The sequence below is a fragment of the Thunnus maccoyii genome, chromosome 7 (assembly GCF_910596095.1).
Source record: "Thunnus maccoyii chromosome 7, fThuMac1.1, whole genome shotgun sequence".
NCBI lineage: Eukaryota > Metazoa > Chordata > Actinopteri > Scombriformes > Scombridae > Thunnus > Thunnus maccoyii.
In genome coordinates, this window is record NC_056539.1 from 23,431,764 (window position 1) to 23,444,417 (window position 12,654).

At 38.2% G+C, this 12,654-nt stretch overlaps 1 protein-coding gene across 3 annotated transcripts; it reads right to left on the reverse strand.

Annotated features, from left to right (window-relative positions):
• Positions 1 to 56: 56 nt before the first annotated feature.
• Positions 57 to 10,494, reverse strand: abhd8b (abhydrolase domain containing 8b). 3 transcript variants are annotated; one of them, XM_042416705.1, is made up of 5 exons: positions 10,135 to 10,494; positions 5,685 to 6,491; positions 4,465 to 4,635; positions 3,956 to 4,172; positions 57 to 2,897 (listed from the first exon to the last, which is right to left on the reverse strand). In XM_042416705.1, the coding sequence occupies exons 2-5, from the start codon at positions 6,479 to 6,481 to the stop codon at positions 2,613 to 2,615; spliced, it is 1,470 nt and encodes a 489-aa protein (XP_042272639.1). In that variant the 5' UTR covers positions 6,482 to 6,491; positions 10,135 to 10,494; the 3' UTR covers positions 57 to 2,612. The 3 variants fall into 3 exon arrangements, with proteins under 3 accessions (XP_042272639.1, XP_042272640.1, XP_042272638.1); XM_042416706.1 differs by having other exon boundaries at positions 9,922 to 10,494; XM_042416704.1 differs by having other exon boundaries at positions 9,852 to 10,494.
• Between the last annotated feature and the right edge of the window lie 2,160 nt (positions 10,495 to 12,654).

The following is a 12,654-nucleotide window of genomic DNA, read 5'->3' on the forward strand; positions in this document are numbered from 1 at the left end:
CATAATTCTCTGTTAAAGCTGTCCTATGTGTGTATTTGATCTGTATATATCACTTTTATGGCTAAGGTGACCACTAATCATTAGCCAGGTCTTACTCTCAACAAACACCAGTGCTCATCAAAAAACAGGTGCAGACATAGGAATCTAAAGTTTAGAAAGGAGGGGGTTTTTTGAAAGGGGAACTAGCACCTTAGATATATAAATTGTTAAAGTAAAGTTACAATATTGTAAAACACAATATAAAAGACAAAACTGTTGAAAATTCCCAATAATTTACTTTGATAACATTTTAAAATCAGCAGTTCATTTCTGGAATTATTGTGAAAGGCAAACAGTTACAAAAATTTAAGACACACAAGATATGAACATGGACAGTTCCTCAAATTCAGGACAATCATATCAGAAAAACATTCATGTCATTTCTCTGCCACGTGGAAAAGATTAGCTTCTGTGAGCTCCAGTCTCAATAAACATCAGCTGTTGCATTTCTCTGAACAAAGCTGCATCTTCTATTGATTCAGTGAATTCCCTGCTACAATTAATTAAATCGACCAACAATTACATCTCTAAAAAGCCATCACAAATACAAGTACAATGTATAAAAAGTATAATCTACATGTAAAAACAATCAAGCACTATTAAATCAGAGAGAAAACAATGAAATCCAAGTGTTATCTACACCTTCTACAAACCAAACTGATTGTTCAAGGTTAGAGGTTCAGAGACGGTTTGTGAATCTAATAAATACCTGAATTCTTATAGCACGAAGAACATATCAGCTAACATAAAGACATACACATGATTGCCACGGTCAAATAACAGACAATTTAATAACTTCCTGGTGCTGTCTGCTCTGGTGTTCACAATAAACTGTGAAGGAGTTAAATAGAGTGTTATGATACACTCATGCAGTCAATGTTCTGCATGAGGACATTTATCTTAACACTTTGCCTCTCGTGATAAAACCCGACTCAAAAATACTTAGAAGAGAGGGAGGGGGTGGATGTGTCAAAATACAGTTTATTTACTAATGTATGCATGTAGTAGTACACTACATACTGTAGTGTATACTAATGTACTAATGTAGTAATATGCTAGAGCTTAACTTTACTTTTCCTCGGGGGAAAAGGTCAGTTTAGCATAGTTTTGGTGAGAAATAAATGCCTAATATTTATTGAACAATCAAAGTCTTCATTAGGGCAAATCCTCTGGCAAAGACAGGCTAATGCCCTAAAAAATCAAACAATGTTTATGAAATATAATATATTTTAAAGCTGAATGGACAACATGTCTTGCAGGAAATAGATAGAAAACTCAATAAAAACAAGTCTTCGAATACTGCATAGAGGTTGATAATACAGTAGTGGGGATTTGAATTACCAAAGATGCTACAGTACATACCAGCACATGGCTACATTGCAAAAATAAAAACTGAATATCTTCAAAAGGCATCAAACATCAGTACAGTAGTGTGGTAAAGTCTAGGGGCATTTCTATAATAAAATCCTGGTTTTGCATTCACCTGATGCATCTCAATACTTCCCCTATTATTACTGATTAAACATTGCATCATGTACATTAGATTTTTGCAAAATATTTGGTCCATTCTGTCCATAAAAGGTTATGATTCACTGCTGACTGCTGCTAAATTTAGCAAGACAGACTTAACTGAGAAAACATTTCCCTGAATTTCTTGGAAGAAGCAGATTTACTTTCACTTCTGTCTTGATCAGCTTGACAGTCAGGTCACACCCCAAACAACCACAAAAGAAAAAGCTTTTTGTTTGACTGTTAAATAGCAGAGCCAGCTACATAAAACCTGTAAATACAGTGAGTAGGAGGAAATGCTCCTACTCACTGTGTGTGTGAATATCTCATGCAGTGTGCAAAATTAACATTCACTTCTAAGGTGTGTCACTCTATAGAAAATACTACATTTACATTTTTAGTTGAGAAATATCATCCCACACAACACAGACAAACACAGAGACACTCTGTGGTTCAACCCAGCTGTGTTACATTTTTATATTAAACCTATAGTAATGATCCAGTCAGTTTCCAGAGATCTGTTTTACAAAAAGTTTCATACAAACCAGTTACTTTGCTTTGCTCAGAAATGGCAAAGATAAATGACAGTCTATATCTGAGGCATTCAATTGTTATCCTCTCTGACAGGTCGCACCTTTACATCCACAAAAATTCAATTATTACTGTGCAACATTTGGCGCTTCACAACTGCCTCACCATCTAGGCTGCATGTTTCTGTCTCTTGCTGCACTTACTCTCACATAACCACCTCAAGGCACAATCATACCTTCCCTAGTGTATGATACAGACAGGAAGCTGTAAGCATCCTTGTCTGGTCACGTTATTGGAGAACCTTTTCCTTTGTCCTTCGGCTCTTCAGTTGACGTAATCAGAGTCAAACTCCCTGCACAGTGTTCCACCTTCACAACTCCAACCTTTCGCTAGACCAGTTCAGACAAACTGGCTATTTTGGCTCATCATCAGGTTCAACAGCTCAAACCAACAGCTCAGTTCATCAGGATACACAGAGTGCATGGCCAGCCATGATATAATGTAAAAACCACTGGAAGCTTCAGCTTTAATCTTCATTTTTTGGCCTTGCTGTCTGGCGTCTCCTCTGCACCATCGTTTGATGAGGTTTGCCTGGCAGTTGCAGGTCGGACCTTGGCGGGGTCAGATGTAGCCTTGGTGTTGTCAGATTGGGCCTTGGCAGTCTCTGGACGTGCTTTGGACTCTTTCTTTGGTGGTGGAGGGGTAGCGGGCTCCCAGAGGAAAAACTCATGCAGGAGTGTGTTGACGGGCTCGGGACATTCCATCATGATCATGTGACTGCCATCCTCCAGGACCTTTAGGAAGGCCATGAAGAGGATCTGAAAGAAAGCAAACAGCAAAAAAAAAAAAAAGTTACAGTTTGGAGTCATCAACAAAACACTGCCACTTTAGATTTGGTGCCAAAGTACTTGTCTGGTGCCAGACCTCTGAATCACCCACATCAAAGAACTGGCAAATCAGTCTGATTTTCATGGTACCAAGGGACTAATGTAGTGGAGGGAAATTAAGTTTTAAAGTCCCACTCAACTCAAACATATGTTTCGCTTATTGTTACTTCGCTTAGATGTTTAACCATCGCTGTGCAGAGTGATGTATGTGCAGAGTTTGACACTAGAAGGCTGTTTTAACATTCATCTGCTGAAAGTGGAAAGTTTCTCTGAGCTCAACTTATATCTAAGTTAAAGGCATCTACTTACAAACATGATTTGTGACATCACAACAATTTTGGAGTCAATTATGGTTCAGTGTGCAATTGTGCAACTTACACACATTTAATATGAAAACTCAAGCGCACATATACTATGAATGGACTTTTTTTTATGAGGAAGGAAGAACAGATGTCATTTTAAGGATTTTAAGTAACTGAACGTTTTTGTGGAAACCCCATATTAGATGCAAATTATTAGACAAAGCAGAGTATTTTTATGTCTTCAAACATGTCTGGAGAGGAACTTTAAACTCTAATGCACATACACATATACTAAGAATGGACTATTTAGTGAAGTGAGAAACCCACAGTGAAGCATCCCACAATTTCATTTTTGCTTTCGTTTCTGGATTTTTTAATGAGGGAGAAGGAATAGATATTTAATAGAATAGAATTTTAACCAGGTAATTGAACTTTTTTTGTGGAAAAAACATATCAGAAACAAATATTAAAGCAGAGTATTTTTATGTCTTAAAACATGTCTGAAGGGGATCTTTTAGTTGGCTTGTCAAGTCAGTTTGGGTGGAGCAGCTATAATTTTAGTAGGGTGCAGCCAACCATGATATGTTGTACTGTGGAAGTCACTAAAGGGAATACTTTGAGAGTCTATTTTTTCCCCCCAGTTTGCGTCACAATATGACATGCAGTTTCCCAGTTTGAATCCTTTACCTCTGCCATTCGCTGGTCCTCTTCAACAGGGACAAACTTGTCATGCATGCCGTGAACCAGCAGGATGGGCACAGTGAGCTCAGCATGGTAGACCTCGTCCCCCTCAGGCCAGTACTGCCCGCTCATCATGGCACGCAGCACAAAAGACGACACGTTGAAGGCATTGTTCTCTTTCAGCAGCTGCTTTTCCTTTGCACCCTGCCGAGCAAAACCAGCCCTGCAGAGGGCAGAGAAGAGGAGGCATAGACAGGCTTCAAAAAACAGTATCAGGATTCTGAAACTCTGGGTGAAATAAACACACACGGTGCCTTGCCAGTAAAATTTGTATAAATATCACCCTCAACACTGTGAGCGACAGGTATGTGTGAATATCTCAGTTAAAAACAGCTGTTCTGAAAGTAAAATTACTGGTAAATTTATTCATGGTAGTTTTATCACTTTAAAGACGACCAAGTGAAACAAAAAGTCAGTGTTTGTCTCTATCTGTGTCACACTGCTGTCTGTCTTACTTGAGAAAGCTCCAGGCTAGCAGCGGGGAGAGGCAGTGAAGCACACATGTGGGCAGGTTGAAGATGGAGCAGAGGCTGGGCTCCAGAGCTGTGGGACCACCTCCGTTGATCATCACCATCTTGTGGATCTGTTCTGGATACTCGTGAGCCAGGAACGTACAGAACGACACACTAGGCAAGCAGAACAGAATCGTGGTTACAGTACAGGCTGTTGTTTGTTTTGAGGTATTTTTATTTTAATTACAACATACTGATATAGAAAGTCTGTTGGGAGTTGAACATTTTTAAGTATTTGGGGAACTTATAAAAATAAATCAAAGTACTGTATTCACATAATAGCAAATAGCTGCAACAGTATAAAACACTGTAATAAGTAACAAATTAGTTCTGCAAGAAATTATTAATTTTTATTTTGTTAATCTGTTGATTTTCATTTGATTTATCTTTCAGGCTTTATAATGTTTAAAAGTAGCGAAAATGCCCATCACTATTTTCTCAGAGCCTAGGGTTACGTCTACAATATGAATGCAACTAACGATTATTTTCATTATCAATAAATCTGTCAATTATTTTCTCGATTAGTCGTTTGGTCTATAAAATGTTTGAAAATGTTAAAAAATGTTGATCAGTGTCTCCCAAAGCTCAAGGTGACTAACTCAAATGTCTTCTTTTGTCTTGACCAACAATGATAGTTTACTGTCATAGAACAGTAAATAAAACAGAAAATATTCTCATTTGAGATGCTGAGAATTCTCAAAACTATTACTTGATCATTAAAATAGTTGGAGATTAATTCTCTGCTCTACAAATAACTTTTTTCCCCCAAAACCTTAAGATGTTGAATTTGCAAGACTGAACATGACTGAACTTAGACAACTGATTGTTTCACTACAATTCTGTGAAGGTTTCTTTAAATGATAGTTGATGTAATGACACAATATGTAAATGAGAAACCCTGACATGCTCACATTGCCTGTCTAGTCTTCTCATTCTACTTCTTAATACTATGGGAAACCAAACCAGACACATGCACAAATGAACAAAAAGGTTTTTGGCTTTGTACAATCTAAAATGTCTTTCTAAAGAAAAGCTTGTAACTGAAGATTTTAGAAAGTTATGGTGACATTGAACCAGATTTTTCATTTTATCCCCTGAACCCTCCAGGATGTTCTCTTTCAGTTCGACAGTGTGTTATGTGAAGGTTATGATCTTAAATTTACCCATAAGAATGTCCTATGAGAATATTCCTCTTGCGTGCATATCTCTTGAAGATAAGTCTTATATCCTCAGCCAGGGCATAGAAAGTATATGCTGCAGCTATCTGTGGTGCTGAGCTGGCACCGTGACCTGCCAGGTCCGGGGCGATCACCTCATAGCCCAGCCGAGAAAAGAAGTCCAACTGGCTTCCCCAGATATCCAGCGAGCCTCCCACTCCGTGGATAAAGAACAGGGCCACATCTGGATGAGTCCCTTTACAAGCTGATATCTTCCTCTCACAGTCGATCACCACAGTGCGCTTGGGCTTTCGCCTGCGCTTCCTGGGTTGCTGCAACTGGTCTGGCTGACCGGCAGTAGGTGCCTCTCCCCCTGCTCCTGTTTCAGATGCCACATCTTTTCCTGCTGTGACAGAGTCAGACCTGGAATTAGGGATGCTGACGGGCGGTGAGGAGTTGCTACAATCTGTCAGTTCGACCTCTAGAGTGCTGTTGGGTTCTGTCTCTCCATTCTGGCCGTTTTTCAGCTCCGCACTCGCCCTGTCACCCAAGTTCTCAATGAATAGCTGTCCATTACGATATACTGTGATCTTCCGTTTGCAACTGACACTACCACCCTGCCCTGTGGGTTCCTCCACCACTGGCCGGTCAGGGATGATATGTCGAACCCGTAGGACCCGGCCTGGTTTCACCTCTACAAACTCGTAGCCATCAGCAGGTTCTGAGGTTTCTACAGGAACCACAATGTTGACTGACTTTGATGTTAGGCAGCAGAGAAGACCCTCCATAAAGCTGGTCAGCATGGCTGCCAGTCTGTAGGGAACACATTCAAACAAAAAAACACACACATAAATCAGGACACAAATACAAACGTGAATGAACAGGTACACATACACATTGTCAGTAATGTGAGTCAAAGGCACATGAATTATGAAAGGAACCATGAGAACAAGCAAGTTCTCCATTTAACTTAGCTAATCAGACTATTAGGACTGTAAAATCTGGTAAAATAGCTTATAGTGAAGCCTAACAATCCAAGTGTACCATATTAATCATTTTATTTGTTTGTTATTATTAACTTTTTATCAGGCTTTAATTTTCTCAACTTGTCAATTCATTGTTGCAGCTCTTAAAAATATCAAACTTTGCATAATACTTTCAATAAAACAAATGCAACTTAAAGCTAATTTAAAGACAAATAATTATATATTATAATTCTTTATAATATATAATTCTAATATATCTAGTTTTTTATTATTATATTATAAAAATAACAGAAAGGAAGTGTTAAAATAAATATCAGAAAAGAATCATTTAAGTTCAAAGTGCAAAATATTTAATCAGGAGCTCTAATTAAGATGCATACTCGAACAAAAGAACATCCACCTTTTTTAAGAAACATGTCTGTTCTCATTTATTTTCAGGAGAATATTAAATCTCTACAACAAATGAGCAACTAGGAACCTTCAAATGTACCATTCAGAGAGGTAAACATGTTCTTTTGCCTTTACAATCTGGCGTCTAATTACAACTTAAACCCTTGCGACTTTCTGTCAGACGTAACTGAGCATCATCTTCCCTCAGCGTAGCCTTTGGCGGTATTAATAGCTGGGGACACAAATAGCTCTGTGGGTTAAAGCTGCCCGCCATGTGATAACACTGCACAGGCCCACACTGCTGCACTGTCAGTCAAAACCTCACAACAGCCATTTAACAGTAATTAATGCTACTTTTTACAAGTTTAGTACAGTACGGATTTATGTTTCTTAAATCACATTCAATAATAAAGGAAAGTTAGATTATTATCTTGTCATAGCACTCCTTGCATGTTATAATAAATGTGTAGGGATGGTAAATGTGCACAACAACAACAGGTAAGGATACTGATTTTAACTCCTTGTTTTTAAATGATCTATTCATGCTGCACTATTACAACCACCTACAGTAACAGATTGGCTTCTTTGTGAGCTCTAAAGCGCCTCTTTTGAAAAAGCACAAAATATCTTTCACACCACAATTCACTATCAGATTAATATTTTTTTCTTTGGTATAGATGAGACTATGTATAATATGGGTCTCATTCACAATACAGTGTGTTTGGTTGTCAGTTGATTACCAGCCATGGCAACAGCAATGCAGCCAAGCAGGGTCTGCAAGTCTCTGCTGGTGGCATTATCCTACCTTCCTGTTGCTCCCCTCCCTACTAGAGGAGATTATACTTTCTAAGTCCACACAACACAATCTGCCTACAGTGTATCTCCTCTCTCGGTGAAAACAGTCACACTGTACAGCAATAGTTTACCCTCTCCTGTGTGATTTGTAGCATCTTTTTCTATACTTGCAACCCATCAGCTACTGCTTTCATCCGGGGATTATGGGCACAATGTAATAGAGCGTTCCTGCTTCGCTGGCTATTCTCGTGCCCTTTCTGCTTATACTTGCACATCCTCTTTCCAAACGGCAGGGTTGTACAGTGCTGTCTGTTTATTGACTGGAGGAGGCTGAGCAGGCCATTGTGATATTACTGAGGGTGCCACATTCACCTCTAATATTATCCTTGCATCAAAAGGCAATCACTGACACAAACAAATATGTTTCTTTTGTGGTCTACATCAATTTCAAAAGCCTTTAAATACCCCTAAAAACTCCAATCCATCCATCACCTCCCACTTTTAAAGTACCACATTGTCCTAATCCACCTCAAATGTTAGAATCAACTTTAAAAGACTGTTGCTTTGTGATAGTACCCAAATACAGAAAAGGTGCATGTCTTATGTCCCCTTTTCAGCATAGTAACCCCTTTTTTTCTAATCTAGTCTGTTATTCAATAAGCAAGAAAAAAGATGGCACTTTTTCTTTTATACAGTAGGGAAAAGTCCTTGCAGGGAAACATAGGGACAGAAGAACAGAACAGAAGACTGTTGACGTAATTCTGTGATCGGCAAGTCACTGACCAAAAGATTCTCTGATCTGACAACATAAACTGTCCCACTCGTCTCTTAATTGAGGCTGAAAGAGTAGGCTGCATTACGCATGATGAGCCTGCATGTTGATTCATATTGCATTTCGTAATTCATCCGGTTAGGTGAAACACACAGACCGTCTTTTACCATATCTGTGATGGTAGTGATTAGTTGACTGATTCATTCCATTTCTGTTGGCTGCTGGCGCAGTCAGGTGTCATCTGTCTTGTTTACCGTCATCAGAGGGTAATGAGGGAGACCTCTCATTCACTTTCCAGCTCAGATTAATGAAGCTGGTCCAGAGATGAACCAGAAATTAACCAATAACCTCATTGTCACAAGCCAGCTTCCCTGACTTGATTGTTCAAATTAAAATGTAAAACGTTATGTTATGTGGAGAAAGCATTGTTTTCTCTTCAACAGCATCCCAGTGTTATTGATAGGTTTCATACTGTAATTGTAGGTGTTTGCCTTTACATTGTTGCTATCCTTTCTAATCGCAGTGAGTTTGATTCTTGTTGCAGTCCCTTAGTGACTTCTGTTGTCAGTGGCTGCAGGAGGCTGTTATATAACACAATCACATTGGGGACTCGTGCCCAGAAAAGAGCAGAGACTGTCACATGGATTAAGAACAATTACAGTGCATTCACTGTTGATAGACCCTGGCTACTGTAGGTAGTGCACTTGCTTGCTGTGGTGTATCATACTTTTATCAATGCATCCCGTAGTGATTTGAATTTGAATTAGTGCAATCCACTATCTTCAAAATAGGCCTAAGTCTTTCTTACAGACTGCTGCATGGAGAGAAGATGCACATTTTAAGCAATAGACGATCACTGTCTGTATGTTGCTTTGTATGAAAACAAATGCTCTAAACACAACTGATGAGAAACACTGGCTTTTAATGAAATTCAAAAGTTATTTCGAAGCATTTAGCCAAAGGCTGGTGAGACAGATGCATCCGTTATTATGTCGATATGATAATGTATTCAAAAATAAACATATTTTGAGTCATTTCATGCATTATGTGCGAAAAGCATTTTTGGTGACCATTCAACAAAAATGTAAAGCTGACAGATAGTTTAGGCTTATAATATAACACCTATTACACAACAGAAAAACAACTTTTCACAAAGGAAACGATACGAGAGCTTCATTGCGCACTAAAATAACATTGCTGCTTTTTGTAGAAGAATAAGACGTCTTTTACCTGATGTTTTACGTGAAACAAAAGGTCCATCTATTCCTTAATAACAATCCGAGGTGAATAGGCCACTCACTGGGGTCTGATGCTGCATATGAGGTCAGAATATCCTTCCCTTTTAGTTCAATTTCATTTCAGAATTTTACTCTCGACACACTAAATAACCTGCTTGCCTTTAAAGCGCAACTTCATATGCAGAAACCTAATCCTTGTCTGTTGCCAAACATTATCAAAACAATCTCAGTCCAAGAAAAACAAAAAATACATGGCAATACAACAAAAAACATACCTTTATATTTCCAAAATTCCGCGTGAAATATGATCAGATTGATGCGGTTTTTCTTATGAGGCACCGAGGAAGTAGGGGAGCTATAATCTGTTGCAGTCAATCCAATAATCTAATTTATCTCCTGTCCAGTAGGTAGCCTCCACATGGCGGCCAGTATCAGCCTGTTGACAGCATATCTGTCTACTGTTCAGAGGCTCCAGGTGTGTCCCAGTGTTTCAGTTCCATGTTGGGATATTGGAGACGCGCCGGAGCGCAGCCGGATGTCAGCGGTGTTTTTACTCCATCAACTGAATTGTTGGTGCGTCCGAACCACTGAAACGTCCTGGTTGAGTTTGTGGATAGGGAGAGCTGCCCCCTGCTGCTCTGTGACGCAAGACAACCAGAGGATATGCTCATGATCATGAAAAAACTGTGGTAAAAAAAAAAAAGTAAATAAATATATACATTTTACTGCCAGTAGTGTAAAAAGTACCAAAACTGACATTTTAGATTTAAAGTAATTTAAAAATTAAAGTGAAAGAAATGTGACAACAGCTTGTGCCTTATCTAAAAATATTCTTACTCTGTGGTAACTAGAGTCTAACTATTCAAATGAGAATCTTATAAAAACCAACATTTTGCAAGTTTGCAAACCTCTGACCATCATAACTGGTATCTGGGGTGGTGTATACGGGTCATGCATGAATCTACCAATGATTTCAACTGGCTTTCATTATGCAGTGTGTAGATGTTTTTATTAACTGACTCTGTAGTCAGAATTTGTGGATTGAAACCACAGTTGCTGCACAGAAAACTTCAGAGGAGATCAAGTTAGCTAAGTCACTATCTCCTTGTAAATGTACTTGGTTTGTTAAATCTTTTTTTCCACTAAATATTTTACTTAACAGTGTAGCTTTTTCACTTTTGGCACTATGCTTGAAAAAGTTCCTATTGATAGTTTTATTCAATTCATGCCATTGCAGCAAGACATCCTCTTCTAGTCATTTGTTGTTATTTTGAATTTTAATCAAAAATATTCAAGTTACTATGGACAAATATTCCACAACAGCAAAGAATATCCACTTTGTCTTATTCAGTTCTCCAGCATCACAAGAAGCTGGTGCTGTTGCAGTTGCCATGGCTGTTGTTGCTAGGTAACTATATGTAAGGAGCCCATGAAGGCAGGTGCTAGGGTGAGGTGAGAGAGGACCACAGACATCAAGATGCAACCTCCTCATCAGCCATAACATTAAGGTTAATTTGAGGTCTATCATAATATACTGCATGTTGGTCATAAACTGGGATATATTGATATTGATAATACTGTATGTTTTAGCTTGAGATAGCTGAAATGAGCATATCTGAGTATCAAAGAACATTGAATAAAGGGGGGAAAAAGGACAGAGGCATTGTAGCAGCTTTAAAACTATGTTTTTAAGTGGAACCATGAGCTTGAAACTGCAACAGTGCCTCTGTACTCTTGTATGTTTAACATATCAGGGGCTTTCCTGGTTTAAGAAACATCATGGTGTCAGTAGTGTAATTGTCAAACACTTGGATTGTCTTCAATCATATGAGATTTCTGCTGCTTTTCTCCACAGGATGTCCTTGACACACTCCCAGATCGCTTATTAATGTGGTAAACTCACCAGTCCTCAAATCCAGGATATGTAATTATTAAATTAATTTTTTTAAATACCCCATATTGTATCCATCTCCAATTTTGTTTGAAAAGAATAGCTGGATGTTTTTTATGTTATTTTGTCTCATGGTTTTTTTTTTTTTTTTTTTTAGCCTAAGCTTGTTTTTTATGCTCTGGTCCTCAGAAAAATTAAATTTCATTCAGCTATATTTTGGACATTGGTGGAAGAAGTACTCAGATCTTTTACTTCTGTAAAAGTTGCCACAAAAAATACTCAATTACAAGTAAAAGTCCTGCATTCAAAATCATACATAAGTAAAAGTACATAAGTTTTATCAGTAAAATATACTTAAAGTATTAAAGTAAAAGTACTTGTTTCGTCCCTCTGACTGATATATCATTATATATGACATCATTAGATTATTATTACTGAAGCATCAGTGTGTAGGCAGCAGGTTACTGTTGTAGCTGCTGGAGGTGGAGCTTGTTTGAACTACTTTATATACAGTTAGCTAGTTTAGTCCAGTGGTTCCCAACCTAGCGGTCGGGCCCCTCCAAAGGGTCATCAGATAAATCTGAGGGTCATGAGATGATTAATGGGAGAGGAAAGAAGAAAAAACAAAGTTCTGATACACAAATCTCTTTTCAGTTTTTGGACTTTTTTTTCTAATCTTTGATTTTTGGTGAAATATTGGATCATTTGAACATTTATTGAAATGAAACCATGTGAGAAGTTTAGAGGGAAAAATCACTATTTTGTGGAGCAGTTAACAACTCATAGACATCTGAAATGTGACCCGACTACACACTGCTTTTTGTAAAACGTCAAAAGCCAAAAAGGTTGGAAACCACTAGTTTCATCATTATCAGTTCGTTGTATTTTAAAAGCTTCTTATATT